At 51.9% G+C, this 21,213-nt stretch overlaps 1 protein-coding gene across 2 annotated transcripts in view; it reads left to right on the top strand.

Moving 5' to 3' along the window:
• Zc3h7b (zinc finger CCCH-type containing 7B) overlaps positions 1 to 21,213 on the top strand; it is a 51,993-nt gene that overhangs the window by 21,425 nt on the left and 9,355 nt on the right. The window contains exons 3-16 of one of the 2 annotated variants that reach the window (XM_026405894.2): positions 512 to 545; positions 672 to 869; positions 1,884 to 2,042; positions 6,528 to 6,608; positions 7,643 to 7,699; positions 10,482 to 10,524; positions 11,090 to 11,283; positions 11,591 to 11,912; positions 12,850 to 12,908; positions 13,643 to 13,742; positions 14,189 to 14,350; positions 16,180 to 16,385; positions 17,747 to 17,847; positions 19,511 to 19,692. In XM_026405894.2, coding sequence (XP_026261679.2) covers positions 512 to 545; positions 672 to 869; positions 1,884 to 2,042; positions 6,528 to 6,608; positions 7,643 to 7,699; positions 10,482 to 10,524; positions 11,090 to 11,283; positions 11,591 to 11,912; positions 12,850 to 12,908; positions 13,643 to 13,742; positions 14,189 to 14,350; positions 16,180 to 16,385; positions 17,747 to 17,847; positions 19,511 to 19,692 — 1,898 coding nt within the window. Of the gene's footprint in view, positions 1 to 511; positions 546 to 671; positions 870 to 1,883; positions 2,043 to 6,527; positions 6,609 to 7,642; positions 7,700 to 10,481; positions 10,525 to 11,089; positions 11,284 to 11,590; positions 11,913 to 12,849; positions 12,909 to 13,582; positions 13,743 to 14,188; positions 14,351 to 16,179; positions 16,386 to 17,746; positions 17,848 to 19,510; positions 19,693 to 21,213 lie in introns of both variants that reach the window. The other variant, XM_026405893.2, reaches the window with a different exon arrangement.

Here is a 21,213-nt window from a genome sequence, read left to right as displayed (position 1 = left end):
GCCTAAGGTAGATTCCCCGCCTTCTGTGTGAGCCCCCCTGTGCTATCCCCTCCTCCAGGCCTTGAGCTGCAGCCCTGGGCCCTGCCTTGGCCAGACTGCTGTTTCTCCTCTTGCTCTTTCCAGGGTGGGGGCCTCCTATGCCCAGCCTTGGCTCTGCCACCCATGTAACATGGAGAGACTTGGAACCTGTGCTCTCTTATTAGGAGAGGGCTGGTTTCAGGCAGAGGATAGCCGCTGAGCCAGACCTGCTGCTGGCACTGGTCTGCTCTTTCTCAGCATCTATACCTGGGAGAGCCTGGCTGTTGGGCCCTGGGGAAAATGCAAGTCCTTCCATCAGAGTCCACCAACCTGCATGCTGTCCCCTCTCCCCAGCCCACAAAGTACTGAGGTCCAAGTTGGAGGGGCCCTCTCCTGGTATGACCTGATGCTTATAGTTCTATAGCTCTGGGGCCTCCATGAGTCTGAGACCCCTGGGCTCACACAGACCTGTGTCCTTCTCTTTATCTGCTAGGTCAACACTACCCCTAAAGCAAGAAGAGTATGAGGTGAGTGTCAGCTGCTGGGTTGGATGAAGGTGAAGGGCGAGCCCATCCAGGGAAGAGGGTTGGGGGCTGGGGCCAGGGCCGCAAGGAGAAGAGCCCCTGAGCTCCCTGTGCACCCTGCCCTAACAGGCCTTCCTGCTCAAGCTGGTGCAGAATCTGTTTGCTGAGGGCAATGACCTGTTTCGAGAGAAGGACTATAAGCAAGCCCTGGTGCAGTACATGGAGGGGCTGAACGTGGCTGACTACGCTGCCTCTGACCAGGTGGCCCTGCCCCAGGAGCTGCTGTGCAAGCTGCATGTGAACAGGGCTGCCTGCTACTTCACCATGGTGAGTCGACTCCTCTGCCCTCTCTCCTGCTGCTCACCATGTCCCCCGGATGCCCCCTCCAGGTAGTCCTGCACCCAGTGAGTACGAAGGCCTGGGGCTGGCCTCCTTTGTCTCCCCCTGTCTGACTCTTACTCTCTATTCCTGAGGCTCTCAGTCCCAGCTGCACAACAGACTCACCTGGAGAACTTTAAAAAACAGATAAGCCAGGTGGCCTATAGTTCCAGCTACTCCGGAGACTGAGACAGGAGGATTGCTTGAGCCCAGGGATTCAGGATCAGCCTGTGCAAGCTCAGGCAAGACCCTATCTCCAAAAAAAAAAAAAAAAAAAAAAGGAATATGGATGCAAAATAAAAAGTTCTTAAAACATGGTACTGATGCCCTAGCCCCGCCCCAAATGAATTGAGTTAGAATCTCGAGGTGACATTGGACATTGGTGGGAGTCTAACCTGCCCCACTTTTCCCTCCCAGCCTCCTTGCTCTCCCCAAGCTCCTCCTTAGAGCTCCAGCCTCCTCCTCTTCCCTATCCCACTCCTACTCTGGCTCAGCTGCTGTTCAGGTCCTGTGGGAAGCTCTACTGCAGACATGCAGAGGGTCCAGAGAGACCTCTGTAATCCAGCCTAAGGATTTGGCCCTCCCCACGCTTCTTTGTGCAGAGCTGCCCTAGAATTTCACTTCTCAGAGGGGCCACTCTTCCGCACTTAATGATTTAAACTGAAGACAGATGTGCAAATATGTGGGGGAGGACCAGGCTCAGCACTGCACAACCTGCAGCCGTCCCTGCAGTGTCCTGCCAGTGCCCACTGCAGCCTGCCAGCTGCACACACAAATGCCCCTACTCATTGTCTGAATGTGGCCTTTTCCCTGGGACCTTTCAAGCCCTGCTCCTGAGCCCAGCCCTGCCCCTGCTCCTGCTCTGCAGGGAAGGGACGCTGTTGTTCAGCCCTAGATGGGGTTAGGAGCCTGGGACAGAGTGCACAGGTGCTGACTAGTGGGCCCCCCACTCCTCTCCCACAGGGCCTGTATGAGAAAGCACTGGAGGACAGCGAGAAGGCGCTGCTCCTGGATAGCGAGAGCATCCGGGCGCTGTTCCGCAAGGCGCGCGCCCTCAATGAGCTGGGACGCCACAAGGAGGCCTACGAGTGCAGCAGCCGGTGCTCCCTGGCCCTGCCACACGTGAGTCCCGACTCCAAAGCCTCTGCTCTGGCCCTCAGGTAGGCCAAGCTTCCACATCTTACTGAGCCTCGGTTTCCTCTGTGACATGGAGTTGCAGACACTGATAGGAATGCTGGCCATCATCTCTGAGCTCTGATCATGTGCCAGGCACTACGAAAACTGCATTATGGGTATTAACTCACCAAATCCTCGAAACAGCCCTGTGAGGAAGATGCTCTTGTGGTCCTCCCACTTATTATTATTATTATTATTATTTACTGGGAATTGAACCGAAGGCACTTTAGCACTGAACTACATTCCCAGCCCTTTTTACTGTTTATTTTGAGACAGGGTTTTGCTAAGTAGCTTATTATACCCATTTTAAAGGTGAAGGGACAGAGAGAGACACAGAAAGAAAGGATCATTCCTGAAATCACAACAACCAATGGGTGGCTGAGCTGAGATTTGGACCCTAGCAGTCTGTGGGTTGTGGGGTTTTTTTGTTTTGTTTTTTTGTTTTTGTTTTTTTAATTTAAAATTTTTTTAGTTATAGAGGGACACAATATCTTTATTTTGTTTGTTTATTTTTATGTGGTGCTAAGGTTCGAACCCAGTGCCTCACATGTGCAAGGCCAGCACTCTGTCACTGAGCCACAACCCCAGCCCCCAGCAGTCTGGTTTTTGAGTCTGTGCTTTTGACCTGTAGCTGTGATGACTAGAGGGGTGCCTTATGTGCTGGGTCCTGGTTGTCAGCACTCAGGAAAGCAGCAATGGGAAATGGCCAGTAACGAGCCTGTGAGATGGCCCCACCCACAGTCAGCTGGACACATGTCCCCTCCCCACTCATCCATTAACAGTATTCAGGCATAGATCTATGTGCTTCAAGGACTCACAGTCCACTGGTGACAAATTAAAATAGCACTGGGGTCTAGGCCTGGTTCTGCCTTGTCTCCCAGTGTGCCCTTGGACAGAGCATTTTTTTTTCTTGTTTTTTGGTACTGGGGATTGAACCCAGGGGCACTTAACAACTGAGCTACAATCCCATCCCATTTTTGTATTTTATTTAGAGTCAGGTCTCACTAAATTACTTAGGACCCCACTAAGTTGCTGAGGCTGGCTTTGAACTCATGATCCTCCTATCTCAGCTTTCCAAGCTGCTGGGACTACAGGTGTGCACCATCACGCCCAGCTGGACATTGCTTGCCACACCTCTGTATCAATATAATGCCCTTCATACTTTATCCCTGACATAGTGACTGTTGAAAAGCTTAGAAAATGGAAGATGCTGCCCCAGGAAGGGGGAGAGGGCAGGAAAGCTCCCTGAAAGAGGTGGGGTATGAGCAGGGCCTGAAGAAGGCAGGCAGTGTGCGTGGTGGGAGAGGATGGCAGTGCTGGACGGGTGGCTGGGGTTGGGTTTATTCTTGGGTCTTCCACTCTTAGCTGTGTCTTCTTGACCATGACTTAGCCTCCAGAAGCCTTGGTTTACACCCCTGTAAAATGGGACTAACAACATATAATGCATCATAGGGAGTGCTGAGGCTAGAATTAGCAGATCATACACCAGGACATCTACTGTTGTGGACCAGGAGATGTTTTTTTTTTTTTTTTTTTTTTTTTTTTTTTTATAGAGAGAGAGAGAGAGAGAGAGAGAGAGAATTTCAATATTTATTTTTCAGTTTTTGGCAGACACAACATCTTTGTTGGTATGTGGTGCTGAGGATTGAACCCAGGCCACACGCATGCCAGGAGAGCGCGCTACCACTTGAGCCACATCTCCAGCCCCAGGAGATGTTGTTATACATAATGCTTCCCTGATTCTGCTTAGTTCACTATTAAGAATGTTTCTTAGGCTGGGGATGTAGCTCAGTGGAAGAGTGTTTGCCTAGTTTGTGTCAGGCCCTGGTCTCAATCCCAGTAGTGCAAAAGAAAAAAAGAATGTTTCTTTGTGACAATAATCCCCTGATCCCCATAGCATTTTTTTTTTTTTTTTTTAGAGAGAGAGAGAGAATTTTAATATTTATTTTTTAGTTCTTGGCGGACACAACATCTTTGTTTTTGTATGTGGTGCTGAGGATCGAACCTGGGCCACACGCGTGCCAGGCGAGCGCGCTACCGCATCCCCAGCACCCCCCCCCCAGCATTTTGTAGTGTCTATAGCAGACCCACAGCTAGGTCTTGTGGGGAGCTCACTTCTGACGGGGCAGGGCAGGTCCAACCTACAGATAAAGAAGCCCCAGTGAGGGTTAAGAAATTGCCTACAGAAGTACCCCAACCTGGGATTCTTTATTTTGCATTAGGGAATTCCCCCCTTTTATGGTATTTACTGGGCAGATACTGAGCCCCTGTATCATGATGGGCATTGGGACTAGAGGTGGCTCAGATCCAGGACTTGACCACCAGGAGCTTGTCAGCAAGATAGGGAAAGGGGCAAGCGCACACAGTGACACAGCACCCCTGGCCCTGCTGTGGCCTAGAGCACAATGCATAGTAACCCATTTCTTTATTGATTGATTGATCTCCACTGTTGTTCTGGATACTCCATGAGGCCTGTCTGCCCTGTGTACTGTGGTGCTGCTTATGGCTGGCACACAGTGCACATTTGGTGATACAGCCTGCAGGGGAGGGAGGAGCAGGTATGTTTGTCCATCACTCACTGTGACCAGGTGCTGTTCAGAACTTCACATTCCCTTGCTCCTTGGGGCCTCACAGGAACCCTATGTGTGAAACACATGTCGTTTAGCAAGGGTTATAAGAACCTGTCTAGGACAGAAGCAAGTTGTAGAATAATTGGTTTATGATTCCATTTACATTAAAAAAGGAAGGAAGGAAGGAAGGAAGGAAGAAAAGGAAGAGAAAAGCCCCAGAAAAGAAAACTAAGCATTCTTCGTAGGTCTGGATGAATGCACTCCTAGGAAAGATCTGCAGGGAAATGCAACAGACCCACAACACAGTTCCTTCTGGGGAGGAACCACAGTGAGGCTGGGTGAGCAAGAGTACTTGCACTCATTCTAACAGTCTACCTTCTGCAGTTCGCTCTTACTTGCTGAATTTTAGAAATAAAAAGGTAAGGACTTGGACCAGGCGTGGTGGTGTATATCTGTAATCCCAGCTATTTGGGAGGCTAATGCAGGAGGATTGCATGTTTGAGGCCAGCCTGAACAACTCGGCAAAACTCTGTCTCAAAGTAAAAAGACTGGGGATGCAGTTTAGTGGCAAAGGTTTCCTGGGCTCAACCTCCAATATCACCAAAAAAGGAGAAGAAGAAGAAAGACACATAACTCAGTGGCACTTGCCTAGCATCATGTATGAGACCCCTGGTTCCATTCTCAGCACCCCTCCCCCCCAAAAAAAGAAGAAGGAGAGAAAAAGGAGAGGACAAAAATAATATTAAAATTAAATTCAAATAGCATGGTTTGAGCTAGGCATGGTGGCACATGCCTGTAATCCCAGTGACTCAGGAGGCTGAGGTAGGAGGATCACAAGTTCAAGGCCAGCCTCAGCAACTTAGCAAGGCCTAAACAACTTAACAAGACCCTGTTTCAAAATAAAAAATAAAAAGGAGTGGGGATGAGGGTCAGTGGTAAATCACCCCTGGTTTTAATCCCTAGTATTCACCCCTCCCCCCTAAATAAATAAATAAATAAATAAATAAATAAAAATGGTTTGAGTGAAGCACAGTGGTGCACACCTGCAATCCTAGCAACTCAGGAGGTGGAGGCAGGAGAACCACACATTCCAGGCTAGGCTCAGCAACTTAGCAAGGTCTTGTCTCTTTTTTCTTTTCTTTTTTTTTTTTTTCCTGTAGTGCTGGGGATGGTGCTCTACCACTGATCCACATCCCCAGTCCAAGATCTTGTCTCAAAATAAAAAGGACTGCAGATAAAGCTTCGTGGTAAAGTGCCCCTAGGTTAAGTCCTCAGTGCACAAAGAAAAAGAAGGAAAAAAGACCCAACAGTCAGGTGTGGTGGTACAGCCTACTCAGGAGGCTGAGGCAGGACGATCACGGGAACCCAGGAGTTGGAGACCAGCCAGGCAACACAGCCAGACCCTGTCTCAAAGATAAAGGGATAATTAAAATAGAGTACAATAAAATAAAAGCCAAATTACTCCTTTGCTCTCCCCCAAATAAAAGGGAATATAAAAATAAAAACCTGGGGGCTGGGGATGTGGCTCAAGCTGTAGCGCGCTCGCCTGGCATGCGTGTGGCCTGGGTTCAATCCTCAGCACCACATACTGTTGTGTCCGCCGAGAACTAAAAAATAAATATTAAAAATTCTCTCTCTCTCTCTCTCTCTCTTTAAAAAAATAAAAAAATAAAAATAAAAATAAAAACCTGTGTTCAAGGTGGCTTAGAAAGCCAGCACCACCTCCCAGGGCCTCACTTTCTTGGCTGAGACATGCACTAGCCAGGATCCCCCTTTCAGGGCTCCACGAGATGTCCAGCAGCACAGCTCTGTGGGCCCAGGCAGCCTGACTCACTGGTGTCCTGTGTCTTGTCTCCTCCAGGATGAAAGTGTCACTCAGCTGGGTCAGGAGCTGGCTCAGAAACTTGGGCTGCGAGTACGGAAGGCGTATAAGAGGCCCCAGGTAGGTGGGCTCTGGACCCTGGGGCAGGAGGTAGGGAGAGGGATACAGGAAGGATCAGGTACCACTGGAAAGGTGGGTGAGGTGGCCAGGGCTGGGTGAGGACAGAGCAAGTGACAGCAGGTGATCTTTCTTCCTGTTGGCTGAAAGCCCTGCGATGAGTACCAGGACCTTGTGGAAGAGGGATGAACAGCCACGGCCCCTAGCTCACCTTAGACACCAGCTGTTAAAATGTGCTCCCTGCCTGCCCTGGCTGACTTTCACCACCCTGGAGATGGCCTCAGTTGACACCGGTGTCCTTCTGCCTGTTTTCTCAAATAACCCCGTGTGGTGCCTATCTGAGGTTCCAGGACCTGTCTGGCTTCTTCATATCCACATTGATTCATTTGGCATCTGCGTGTGCCAGGGTACTGCTGCACACAGGAGAGCAGATGGCTCTAGAGTCTCTGCCATGACCTTGAGCAAGTCAGTTCATCTTTCTCCACCTTGTTTCCACATCTGGAAGACGGGGGTAATTGTGCCCACCTCAGGGGGAATGTTTGAGATGGCCCCTAGTTCAGGGCCTGAAACACAGCAGGAGCTTGCATGTGTGTGTGGGGGTCTTTGCCCAGGTTGAAGTTGGAAGAAGAAAACACTAAAACCCAGGTAGACAGGGCAGGCCTGGGGACAGGGAACCTCAGATAGCACTGCAGACCCAGCAGCCTGTGTCAGGGCTTCTCTGTTGCCCCAGCTGGCAGGATACTGAGCATCTTTCCAGAATTTTTTCTTTCTTTCTTTTTTTTTTTTTTTTTTTTGGTACCAGGGATTGAACTCAGGGGCACTTGCACACTGAATCACATCCCCAACCCTATTTTGTATTTTATTTAGAGATAGGGGCTCAGTGAGTTGCTTAGCGCCTCACCATTGCTGAGGCTGACTTTGAACCCACAATCCTCCTGCCTCAGCCTCCCAAGCCGCTGGGATTACAGGCATGTGCCACCATGCCTGGCTCTTTCCAGAATCTTGATCTCTTCTCACCTCTCTCTAATCCCTGACAGGAATTGGAAACCTTTTCTCTGCTCAGTAATGGCACTGCAGCTGGCGTGGCAGATCAGGTAGGATGGGGCCAGGATGCCAAGTCTCTTCCCCACCCCTGTACCAAACTGTCTTGGTTCATTCTTTGTGAGAGCTTTGGATTCCCTCTCTGGGGTATAGATGGCTTCAGGCAGTGTGATGCCCTGTTGGTCTGCAGCCACTGGACCACAAATGGCACCATGCCTGATGGTAGACTCTTTAGCCCCTGTAAATGTGTCATCCATTCCTGCGACCTTTCTGAGGCCCCTCCCACATTCACCGGGATCGAGGCTGGTCAGTTATGAGGTCCATGATATGCCCAAGCAGAGTGGACTGCACCGCAGAGAGGACCAGGTTAGCTGTGCCTCCATGTCTCACACACACACACACACACACATACAGAGTGATCTGAGAACACACGAGGTTAGGTAGAGTCCCCGCGAAGATCCTGGTGCCCTGTAGGTTGTATAGACCCATGTGAGTGTGGTCTGCTAAGATCCCTGCTGGCTTCTCTCACATGGGAGTAGCATTCATTCCAAATCTGTCATTCCAACAGCACCTAGAAGTGGGGTAGCTGGGCTGTGCCCACAGGCAATTATTGGGATGAAGGAGATAAGCAAAGGCCCTATAAGGTCCAGCTCTTTGCTAGAGCTGCCCCTTAGAGTGTGGGGAACAAGGGGCAAGGATGACATGAGTTCTAGGAACAGAGGAACAAGGCAGCCTTGTTGAGGAGGTGTGTGTGACAATCTGATAAACATTGAGAAAGCATTTCCTGTGTGCCAGTCACCTTCTGTATGTATCAAGCTAGTTCATCCCTAGAGCCAGGGGAGCAAGTTTCAGACAGGTGGAGAAGAGGGAACAGCACTCACACCCAGGGGAACAGCCTGGGGTTAGAAGAGAGGGGGATGTGTCCCAGACCCGGAGTCCCGTTCCTTCCCAGGGAGTTCAGAAGAACCTGGCATCTGCAGCTGGATGCAGTGGGATTTAGAACCTGAGTGCTCCTCTTATTTGAGGTGGTCGCTCCACATCCCAGGGCCTTGGCTCCTTATCTTCACCTGCCAGTCGTAGGATTACAGTGAGTCATACCTGAAAGCTCCCAACCCTGTGCCTCCTGGAAAGATAGACTCCATAAATCTTTGCTGCTAAGGGAAAATTACTAGTAGGGATAACGTGCAAAGGGGCAGGAATAGGAGCCCAGAGAACCAGGCCAGGGTGAGATGGTGGGTGGGAGGGCTGGGGGGCAGCTTTGCCCTTTGGAACCTAGGGAGCCACATATAGTGCCAAACAGAGAGAATCATAGCTGCAATAAAGGTGATCATCTGGTTTTGCCCCCCCCCCCCCCGCTTGAGTATTTTATATATTTATCATGTGAACAATAGCTTTCTGATCCAGTGTGTTGGCCTTGGTTTATGCAGCTTATCTGTGGTGAGCAAACACACCCTGGGGGACCCAAATGCACATTTTGCTCTGTGCTCTGTGGACAGGGTGGTTGGGGGTGGTGCTGGGAGACAGCACAGGCCTAGGGCAGGCCCTAGTCAAACAGCCCCCTCTGATCTGAGAATGGCAGGCTTGGCCAACCTCTCCTCTGTGCTGTGGAACAACAGCTTGCAGAGTACCTGGGCCAAATGCTGAATGACGGTGAGGAGGGGTGCTGCCCGGGACCTGCGTGAGGTGAGGCAGGGTGCTGGATAATCTTATTATTGCTGCTACTGACCCTGGGAGGGGTGGCTAATGGTGAGGGTCTGGGTCTTCCTCTATCCTCCCCATTAACATGTAGGATGCAGGAGCCACCCAGGGCCTTACCAGGTAGCAAGACTTAACAGAACCATGAAGGGCCCAGAGAAAAAGAGGAGGATATCAGATTAGATGAATGACTTGTGCCACCTGTGGCCTAGCAGAGGGAGGCCATCAGAGATGAAGTATGGAGGCTGGTGAACGAAACACCCAAGCCAACCTCCTGATGGCACATCCTAAAAATGTGTGTTATGGTCTATAAACACTGAGAAAGCCCTTCCTGTGTGCTAGGCACTGTTCTGAGCTCTTATAAATGTCAGTTCATCCCCATAACAATCTCAGGAGGCTGGTGGCTGTATATTCTCATTTTATAAATAAGAAAATAGGCCCAGAGAGAGTAAGGAACTTGGCTGAGCCAGAGAGTAGACTTGGGCCCAACTTTCCATCCAACAGAAAGGCCATAGTGGCAGTGAGATCCCACTTCTGGGGGCTGGGGATGTGGCTCAAGCGGTAGCGCGCTCGCCTGGCATGCGTGCGGCCCGGGTTCGATCCTCAGCACCACATACCAACAAAGATGTTGTGTCCGCCGAGAACTAAAAAATAAATATTAAAAATTCTCTCTCTCTCTCTCTCTCTCTCTCTCCTCTCTCACTAAAAAAAAAAAAAAAAAAAAAAAGAGATCCCACTTCTGGTGATTGCCCCTTTCTGCTTACCAGGAGGCTAGGGCTCCTAGGGGAGTCAACATGTTTGTCTTTGAGCTGTGAGATGTGGAGGGCTTAGTAAAATCCTCAGTGCCCTCCCCAGCGTGTGGATCCAACCTTTGACAGGTGGGGAAACCGAGGCTCAGAGGTCCTATCCTATCCCCAGGGTCACTGCTGCCGTGAGGTGCACCTGGGAGGCCTTTCTGACCCCACCCCACCCCTCCTAGCCAGAGTCTGTCTGACCCCCGGCTAGACCCCAAAGTCCAGCATGTGACAGGTGTTTGGTGTTTGACACCCACCCTAGGCCCTCCATGACTGGCCACGTTGGGGTGCCAGGCTATGCCTTCCCAGCCTGTGTCCCCTGCCTGACTGATGTACTTCTCCACAGGGAACTTCCAATGGATTGGGCTCCATAGATGACATTGAAACAGGTAGTAATCCCTGATCAACAGGACAGGGTGGCCAAGGAGCTTAGCTCCTGTCCCCAAGGTCCCCGGGGAGTCAGAAGTCAGTCCCCTTCCCATCTTGTAGACGGGGCTCCTGAGGAGAGGAGAGAAGTAGAGGGTTGGAGGTCAGCCCCACTGTGGGCAGGAGAGCTCCTCTCCAGCTGTCCTCTGCCCTCGCTCTAGGCTTGTCCCGACAGACACCCACTGCTTCCACTGTCCTCCTGGCCCCTCTCCTCCTCATTGGCTTCCTGGAAGGGTTCCACCTTGTCAGTGTCCCTTAGAGAGTGGGCACTGCTGACCCTAGAGAAGGTGAGGATGAGAGAGATTCAGGTGGACCCAAAGCCATTGGGAGATGCCGTAGGATGAACCCCCACCCCAGGTTTCCTTCCTTGGCCTTCACAGGCCTCTGCCCTGGGGCCAGCCAACAGGGAGACAGGGTCACTGGGAGGAGGGCAGGATAAGTGTCAGATGATCACCCTAGGCCCTGGGACCCCTCCTCCACGCTCATCAAGCTGTGCCCCTGCGGCTACTGAGTTGGCCCCCTCCACAGACTGCTATGTGGACCTGCGAGGCTCCCCAGCCCTGCTCCCCTCCACTCCCACGATGCCCCTGTTCCCTCACGTTCTGGACCTGCTGGCCCCCCTGGACAGCAGCAGCAGGACCCTCCCCAGCACTGAGAGCCTGGATGACTTCTCGGATGGTGATGTCTTTGGTCCAGAGCTGGACACCCTTCTGGACTCACTGGTGAGTCATACTGCCGCCCTCCTGCTCCTGGAGTCCATATCCTACCTGGGTCCTCATTGTCCCATGAGGGGTAGAGGGAAGATTCCCATCTATGTCACATTTGGGGAAACAGACGCCTCATGAGGGACTTGGCAGAACAGACACAAGGCTCCAGAACGTCTCCCAGAAGGGACGGGCTCCACCTCATAGGCAGGTTGAGACCAGGCTGCAGAAAGGTGTGGCTGGCCACTTCCTGGAGTGCACAGTTCTGTCTAGGGCTAGGCAGTCGCATTCCCCGCTGACCCCTGCCTCTGTCCCTATCTCGCAGTCTCTGGTCCAGGGTGGCCTGCCCAGCAGTGGTGTGCCTAGTGAGTTGCCCCAGCTGATACCCGTGTTTCCTGGTGGGACCCCGCTGCTGCCACCTGTGGTGGGTGGCTCCATCCCCGTCTCCAGCCCACTGCCCCCTGCCTCCTTTGGCCTCGTCATGGACCCCTCCAAGAAGCTGGCTGCCTCTGTGCTGGATGCCCTCGACCCCCCAGGCCCCACACTGGACTCCCTGGACCTTCTGCCATACTCGGAGACCCGGCTGGACGCTCTCGACAGCTTCGGGTCAGCCCGTGGCTCCCTGGACAAGCCTGACTCCTTCATGGGTGAGGCCCGGATGGGCATGTTCCCCACCACACCCCACCCCTGCACCACATTTGCAAAGTGCCGTCATGTCTCTGGTTTCTGGAGAGCAGATGGGGATTGTGACTCTAAACTGCCCAATCCCGGCTCTCTCACCTCTCCCAGTCCAGGGCCACTTGTGTGTGTGCCGCTGTGTCTCTGTGGTACTCAGTTCTGTGTGGATCCGAGCTTCAGGCTGGTGTCCTGTTCAAGACTCATCAGTAGAGCTCTGATAGTTGAGCACTCCCTCACCCTAGTCTGGTGTCTCTGCCCAGCTTCCCAGGGCCCTGGGCCTCAGGCCAGGGGGTCCCACAGCAATGATTCTGGGAGCTCCTTCAGCACCACTAGATTGGGTGTCAGAGGAAACTGACCCATCTGGGCCCTGGTAGGACTGGCTTTCAGAGGTCAGACATAGTCTGGGACACTTACAACTGAGACATCAGGGGTGGAAGGAACATAGAGAAGCTGAGGGAGAACAATAGAGAGGCTGAGGGGGAAGTGATGGTGGGGCCAGGTCTTGCAGAAGGTCATCATCTGGGCAGAGAGTGTAGGGGCACGCCCTGCGAGGTGGAGGGGTCAGGGGCTGGTCAATGATCAGAACAGGGGCCTAAGGGAAGCATGAGTACAACAGGGTCTCGGGGGAGCTATGGGCCAAGCTGAGAGCTCAGGCTTTCTTCGGGGCACAGTGGGGAGACCCAGAAGGCTTAAGCAATGGACTGGGGAGTATGGGGAGGCTGCAGCCTCTTTGTCCCAGGGCTATGCCATGAGAATAGAGAAGAGGGCAGAGTCCAGGGATCAGCAAGATTAGAAGAGGATGTGTGGCCTGGGGGACTTCCCCATGGACACAAGGGGAAGTCCTGGGATGGCCCCTCATGGCCTTAGTGCCAGGGCAAGTGACCCCTGTGTCTTCTTCCTGTCCAGAGGAGAACAATTCACAGGACCACCGTCCCCCAAGCAGTACTCAGAAACCAGCCCCCTCGGTGAGTAACGTGGATGGGACTCCACTACCAGGCCTTTCATTCCTCCTGGGGGCCGGGGAGGGAGTGGTGTGGGCTCTAGAGTTGTGTTCTCTGTATGAGGTGAGTTGCTGCAGCCCCCAAGAAGAGGCACCCTCAAAGTGGAGGAACCCAAGGTGGTCCCCTAGCCCTTCCTTACTAGCCATGTGCTGGGGGTACCCAGAACACTCCCTGTCCTGCCTGCTTGGACGCCTCAAATGATTTCCCCGGCATTATTCACAGCCCTGATCTCCAGACTCAGCCTGCTCTGAGTTTCAAAGAGCGTGTGACCAGGAGGAGGCCTATACGCTGACCTTAGCCTGGATAAGGGTCGTGTGAGCCTGGGGAAGTCCCCCAGTCTCTGAGTTTTGTCTTCCTTCGTGCTCATGGCTGAGGACTTGGGAGGGCATATGCAGAGGCCTCCATCAGGGCCACTGCTCCTTCTCTGTGCTCACATTGACCTTTGATTCAAGGAAAGGTTGTAAGCCAGGATTACTGTCACCTCTGCACCTGCCTAGCTTGAGGACTTCTGGTGTTTGGGCTCTTGGACCACAATAGAAGGGCAGGGAGGGTTGAGGAAGAGGGAGGGCCCTCGGCTACAATTCTGCTCTTGGGTGGGATGGTGGCATCAAAGAGCACCCTCTACCTTCGGTGCCTAGGCTGGCCGTGGTGGTCCAGCTGTCACTCAGCCCAAGATGGCCGACCTCCTCCTGTTACAGCCAGAGCCCTCCATGCCCAACACTGCCTTGCTCATCAAGAACCCCTTGGCTGCCACCCATGAATTCAAGCAGGCCTGTCAGCTGTGCTACCCCAAGACAGGTAATGTCACATCTGAGGCCACACCCTCTGTCCCCAGACATGCCAGCAATCTCAGGACTTGGAGGTCCAGAACAGAAGGACCTTCATGTGTCAGTGGGAGACAGGACCAGAAAACGAAGTCCCTCCAAGGCGGGAAGGGAAGGTGTGGGTGCTGGTTGAGGCCTGTCCTCTGCTGAGCACTGTTTTCATAACTCACTCTGGAGAGACTCTGAGATGGGCAGGCTCACCACAGGTGGTGGTGGTGGTGGTGGAAAGGAAGCGGGGAGAATGGACTCCTTGGGGGGGCGGGCCTCTAACACTGACCCCATCTTTAGGCAGCACATAGCAAGGAGGGGTATGGCAGGAGCTGGGGAGGCCCAGATGAGGGCAGCTTTTCCAGTTCCCACCCCCTGCCTGGGCCCAGTGGTTCTACCTGGAATCATTGTTGCTGTCCACCCTGCTCACAGGCCCCAGGGCGGGCGACTACACCTATCGTGAGGGCCTTGAGCATAAGTGTAAGCGGGACATCTTACTTGGTCGGCTCCGGAGCTCCGAGGACCAGAGCTGGAAGCGGATCCGACCTCGGCCCACCAAGACCAGCTTCGTGGGCTCCTACTACTTGTGCAAAGGTGAGATTTGCAACAGGACCGGTGAAAAGCCAGAGCCTGGCTCCTCTCACCCCAGACACTGTTGTGGTGTGGCACGCAGTGGAACAGGTGTGGTCATCACATTTGTAGGAGAGGTAAGGGGGCTGGGGCTGTCACTCAGTGGTAGAGCACTTGCCTGGCACGTGTGAGGCACTGGGTTCAGTACTTAGCACCACATAAATAAATAAAATGAAGGTATAAAAAATACAGCATAAGAGAGGTGAGGAAGCTGAGCTCTGAGGCCCAAGTTCTGTGTCAGAATGAGCATCCCCTATCCTGACTGGTTCCAGAGACCCATGGGAAACATTCAGGACATTGCATGGATCTGGAGCCCTCTGATGGCCTGTGCTCTCAAGTGCGAGGGTCCTACAGTTCATGGAGAACTGATTTCTTACCACTGTAAGGACCCAAAGGGCTACTAGGGGGATGTGGAGAGAATGCACAGAAAGCATTAAGGCTTGACATATGTCAGTTCTTAGCCAGCATGGTGGTGCACACCTGTAATCCCAAAAACTCAGGAGATTGAGGCAGAAGGATCACAAGTTCAAGGCCAACCTCAGCAACTTAACAAGGTCCTAAGCAACTTGGAGAGTGTCTCAAAAATCAAAAATAAAAAGGGCTGGGGAAGTGGTTCAGTGGTAAAGTACCCCTGGGCTTAATCCCCAGTATTAAAAAAAAAGTCCTTTTGATTGATTACATTATTGTCACTATTCTCATTTCTGTCTCATGGCAGTCTGGTTAGTATTGGATGGACATTGTCATGTACCTGATTTGCTTTCTTCTATTCCCCAACCAAGCAATTTGGTCCAGTCCACATGGCAGTATGTGAAGTTGTGACATCATTAAGTGCTTTAGAGTGCAGTGCTTCTTCTGCACTTACCAACCTGTGTCCTCACAGTTCTGGATGAGGCGACCGAGGCTTTGAGAGTCTGCCAGGCAGTGCCTTTGTCTCCTGACCCAGCCTGCGGCAGTCACCTACCCAGGCTTTTGGGACCAGTTCCCCATCCTTCCTGAAGCCCTGCTATGGTCAGTTAGATTGAGTCCAAACTGAACAGGCCTACGGGTACCCGTGCCTGCTTCCTCCTACCTCTGTCCTGACCTCTCCCCAAACAGACTGACCCTCCCGTCGACTCTGTGGCACATGCTGTGTGGGAAACCCCTTCCCACAATGCTTCTCCCTGCACCTGTCTCACCTGTACCTAGGGATGTGACCCACTTCTCTGTGTCTATGTCCCGTGTTGCCTTGTGGTATGGTCCAGTGGAATTTGGGTCAAGGCCAACTTAGAAAGAGGAGAAGGAAAGAAAAGATCAGATCCACCCCAGGAAGGCAGTTTTCCCAGGTCTGAGCCTACTTCTCTCTCCAACTTCCTTGGCCTCAGTCCCCACAACTCAGTGTCCTCTGCTCATGGGAAAACAGCTAAAATGCAGGGAGTGACAAGGAGTCCCAGCACAAGTTTCTCTGACTTGGAAGTCCATGCTCTGAACATGCAGTGTTAGTTTCCTGGTGAATAATAATTAAAAAAAAAAAAATCCTTTCTGTTTACATAGAGGCTTGCATACTTCCATAAGCCTTTTGAATGCTTTTTGTCCTACAGAAGAAGATGCTGTGGGGGCAGGTGGGCAGGAGTGTTGGCCAAGCTCTGCAGGTGTCCAGCACAGAGGGGCCTGGTTGGCATTTTGGAAGGTGTCTTCATAAGGAGGACACCAAGCCTAGCAAAGCTGAGCCCTGCTGCCCACAGCAGGATCCTGGGGGCGTTGCAGGCTGCCGTCCCTGCCTGGCAGAACGTGTGTGTCCTGTTGCCTCTTTGCAGACATGATTAACAAGCAGGACTGTAAGTACGGGGATAACTGCACCTTCGCCTACCATCAGGAGGAGATCGACGTGTGGACCGAGGAGCGGAAGGGCACCCTCAACCGTGACCTGCTCTTCGACCCACTGGGGGGTGTCAAGCGTGGCAGCCTCACCATCGCTAAGCTCCTCAAGGAGCACCAGGGCATCTTCACCTTCCTCTGTGAGGTACCTGCCCACCTGCCTACACCACTACCTCCCCCACAGTCTAAGGCCCGCTCAGGGCTGGGGTTGCTCCTGGGCACCGGCCATTGTGGGGGTCAGTCCTGGAACCTGTGGCTATGGGAGGCCTGCCTGCAGAATCAGTAGATCCCTGGACTGTTCTCACTAGAGACCGGACCCTATCCAGTCCTTCATTTTAAAAATGTGGAAACCAGGGCCAGAAAGAAATAGTAACCCTCCCACCTCGTCTTCCCTGACAGTCACCTGTCAGGCTTTAGATCCTCATTTCCACCTTGCCGGCCATGCTGGCAGGCTGTCCCTGTTTAAGCATGGTGATGCTGGGGTTCGAGGAAGCACGGAGCTGCCTGAAGGCCGTGAGCAGAGCTAAGCTTTAGACCTGGAGTGAGTCCCACCTCTCAATGTCAGCTGTCACTGCTGGTCCTTGTGGCCAGCCCTCCTGGGACCAGGCAGATGGGATGCTCATCCAGGTTGTCCCTGGATGTCTATGTGGGCCTGGTGTGATTAATCCTACTCAGCAAGGAGTTCATGACCTTGCGCCTCATGCCTCCCTCGACACGCTTTCCAGTCCAGCTGTGCCAGCGTTGATGCCTGCTGCATTTCCTGCCTGTGCCCTAGCTGACCACCCTGGAGAGCTGTCCCGTGTCTCTGCATCTCAGACCCCCTGGGCTCAGCTCTGATCTCAGCAGTTCTACTGAGCTGTCATCAAGTCCCTCCCCAGAGTGGTCACAGAAGACCATGCTTGGCCTTGGGAGAGAAATTGGCTCATCTTATTTGTTGAGGTCAAGGGACATTGTCATGTCCATCTCTGTGGAGCAAGGGCTCGGGGTCTGGATTGCTGGCAGGGTTTGGTGTGGCTCATCCATTGCACAGCCAGCCCCTTCCCTGACCCTCAGAGCAGGTGTACTTGGGCCGGCTCCCCTTGGGGAGCAGTTGGCTTGGGAATCATGGCTCACAGCCAGGTGGCAGAATGCAGTTTATAGAGCACCTGTAGTTTCTTCTTATCTTTTTTCAACTTTTATAGTGAATCTGTGGAACAAAGCAGGTATGGTTATTCCCAGTTTACAGTTGAGGAAAATGAGGCACAGAGATATTGAATAACCCCATGCTCCAGGCATTTGGAGTGGTAGGATCAGAGGGAGGAAGAGGGAGAGAGCCAGAGCCCAGGTTATCTGTGAACTAGAGCCAGAGACATGGGTGCCACCGACCCTGGGATTTCCTTCCTCACTCTGACCTAGGGCAGGGTTTTCAGGGACCAGCTGTCCTTCCCTAAGTGCCCATGTGGGGTCCCAGCCTACCCCTTCCCCAGGTGGCCTCGCAGGGTTCCAGCCCATCCCCTCCCTGGGCAGATCTGCTTTGACAGCAAGCCCCGGATCATCAGCAAAGGCACCAAGGATTCTCCATCTGTCTGCTCCAACCTAGCTGCCAAGCACAGCTTCTACAACAACAAGTGAGTAGGTCCTGCATCCTAGGGCTGGGGCAGCTCTGATGGCTAGGGAAAGGCTGAGGACTAAGAGTAGACTTGGGTGTCAAAACAAAGGACAGTCTCCACCTGGAAGGACAGGAACATGTGTATTGAGCAACGACTCATTCCAGCCATTGTCTTAGGTATTTGATTATCTCAGCAGTCCTCTGGAGGAGGAGTTACTGTCCCTCTTGTACAGAAGGGAAAGCTGAGCTTGGGAGCAGCTTTAGTTGGCAGGCAAGTCGGGGCACCACCTTGACTCTTTGTCTGGCATCCATCATTGTTATGTCAGCATCAGACAGGGAATGGGAGGCATGGGGTTGGATCTGGCATTGCTGCCTTTGCTCTTCTTGCTTGCTGTGGCCCTGCCCCAGTGTGCAGTCCAGGCCCTGCAGTCAGACACATCTGAGTCTGAATCCCAGCTTGGCCCATGGCTGGCTTTATGTTCAAGCACTAGCCAGCGCAGCCCTGGGTTTCCTCATCTGTTAGATCAATGGCAATCCTATTCCTAGATTTCAGTGAGGGTCATTAAGATTCCTGGCCCAGGGCTGGGGCTGTAGCTCAGTGGTAGAGTACGTACCTGGCACACATGAGGCACTGGGTTCAATATTCACTACCACATAAAAATAAATAAAAATTTAAAAGAAAGAAAAAAAAAAGATTCCTGGCCCACAAGAATGTGGGGGAAAGAAACACTATACACTGTTGGTAAGATAAACTATAACAACCACAGTGGAAATCAATATGGAGGTTCCTCAAAAGAAAAAGACTGGAACCAGTAGATGACCCAGTTACACCAAGGAATTAAAATCAGTGTACTATAGCTATGTATGCATGTTTATAGCAGTGAGATTCGCAATAGCCCATTTATAGAACCAGCCTAGGTGTCTATCAGCAGATGAATGGATAAAGAAAATGTGGTATATATACACAATGGAGTTTTATTCAGCCATAAAAAAATGAATTATGTAATTCACAGAAAATTCGCAGAACTTAAGCATTAAGTGAAATTAGCCAGACTCAGAAAGTCAAGGGAAAAAAAAGGTGGGGGGAATCTCATGAAAATAGAAGGGACAGCTATAGAGAAAGAGGGCCAGGGGAAGGAAAGGGAGTACTAGAGAATGAATTTGACCAAATTATGTTATGTGCATATACAAATATGTCAGTGTACCCCACTAGTATGTATAATTATAATGCACCAATTTAAAAGTTAATTAAAAGAGAAAAGGAAGAAAAGTTTTGGGGCCCAAAGGAAGGGCATCCAGCCCAAAACCTAAGGGAAAAGTTCCCTCTCCCACCCAGAGGCACTCCTTCTCCTAGCCTCATGACAGGTGGGGTCTGGTGCCTCTGCTTTTGGGCAGCTCCAGATGGAACAGGCCCTGGATCGAAGCCTGCTTTATTGAAGCTTTACTAGGCTGGCACTAGTAAAGCAGACCTGGGACTTTCAGGCCTAAGTCTGCCCAGGTGCAGGACCCCAACCCCTAATCTGCTGTTCCGCCACGTTCTGGGATCAGAGAATGGGGCAACAATACCCACAGGCAAGTCTCTCCCCTCAGGATTGCCTGGCATTGGGAAGGGCAGCAGCCCAGGAAGGTGGAGGGTTGGGAGGGCTGCAGTCAGCATTGTGTCCTCGCCACCTGCCCACCAGGTGTCTGGTGCACATCGTCCGCTCCACCTCCCTCAAGTACTCCAAGATCCGCCAGTTCCAGGAGCATTTCCAGTTCGACGTGTGCCGCCACGAGGTGCGCTACGGCTGCCTGCGTGAGGACAGCTGCCACTTTGCCCACAGCTTCATTGAGCTCAAGGTCTGGCTGCTGCAGCAGTACTCAGGTAAGGGGCAGGCAGGGCAGGTGAAGGGACGTGGGACCTGGCTGGGTGGAAGCCCCAGGGCATGATGGCCAATGGAAGCGATGTCAGGAAGCGGATACTGGGCAAACTCTTTGGAGGAGCTGGTGCATCCTGAGTGTCACAGAGGAATCAAAGACCTGCTGTTGGGGAGTCTCTAGGCCTGGAGGATCCTAGGCTTCTCCCCACCTGGGCACTGTCAGGGGAACACAGGTGGAGAGGGAGTATAAGCCAGGCTGCAGAGCTGGGTAGACGGGCCCCTGCTCCAGCTTTCCACTTGCTTCACGGGAATGAAGGGGCTCTGTCAGGTGAAGGGGCTCTCCCTTAGCCTCCATCTGCTCACCTGGCAAGTGCCAGCCCAATCTCTACATCACAGATTACCAGATGTTCACCCACTTGCTCACCTAAGAGAGATTTATTGAGCAGTTTCTCAGTGTCAGAGGATTCAGCCATGAACTGGTCAAGGCCCTTGCTCCAGAGGACTTACTTACAAGGGGGCAGGACACAATATCCAATTTGGGAAGCGCATCCTGTGTTCCATCTGACCTATGACGTGCACTTCTCCCCTGATTTAGTTAGCAGCATTTTTTTGTGTGTAGGAAATCAGTGTCGTTGAGAATCCATAGTGGTATCATTTCAGATATGCATCGGTGCTATGAGGAAGGTAAAGAAGAGCAAGAGGACAGGGCCACAGGGGGAGCATTTTAGATCAGATGGGGGAGAATGGTTCTTTGAGAGAAGGGCAGAAGGAACAGCAAGGCAGAAGGCCCCCAAGGAAGGAGGAAGACTATCTGTGGGGACTGTGGCAGTGAATGGGGCAGGGTAGAGTTGAGGCTCCAGGGTCTGCAGGGACCCAAGTGTGTAAGAGTATCTTGGCCTTAAATAGAAATATAGGGGAAAACAGGTGGAGGAAAAAAAAGAAAAGAAAAATCAGTGATGGACTGTATATACAACAGTGGTCCCTTTGTAATGTTTTGAACAACCAATAAAAAAAATAAAATAAAATAAAAATAAAAAAAATAAAAATAAAAATTGCTTTAATGCAAAAAAAAAAGACCATGTCACTGGTTTATGTATTTCCTAGATTATACTTTTTACTGGAATTTTAGAATGTACCCCATTTTATTATTATTATTATTTTTTTTATCAAAGTTTGCTGTAAAGCAGTGACACTGGCAGGAGCGTCATACATCTTGTTTACACATCTCTTGATTACATCAAGAGGCCCGGTGGAGCACTTACCTCCACTCTGTAGGTCTGTGTAAGTGCACTCTGCAATATTCAAAAGAAGAGACAATCCCCCAACAGCACATTTCTCAGGCTTCAGCATCATTAAGCAGCGTGTGTCTGCAGTTGGCCTTGTCCTAAATGTGAAGCTCAGGGACTGTTTTAAATGTGATGTGCAGCGTTGTTTTCACAATGCTTTAGCTGCTGGGTGAAGAAAAGAGGAGTAAGAGCAGAAGCAGGGATATGAATGAGGGTGTGGCTCAGGCCAAATGGTGGCAG

The sequence above is a fragment of the Urocitellus parryii genome, chromosome 5 (assembly GCF_045843805.1).
Source record: "Urocitellus parryii isolate mUroPar1 chromosome 5, mUroPar1.hap1, whole genome shotgun sequence".
Classification (NCBI taxonomy): domain Eukaryota; kingdom Metazoa; phylum Chordata; class Mammalia; order Rodentia; family Sciuridae; genus Urocitellus; species Urocitellus parryii.
This window is presented reverse-complemented; position numbering and strand designations above follow the sequence as displayed.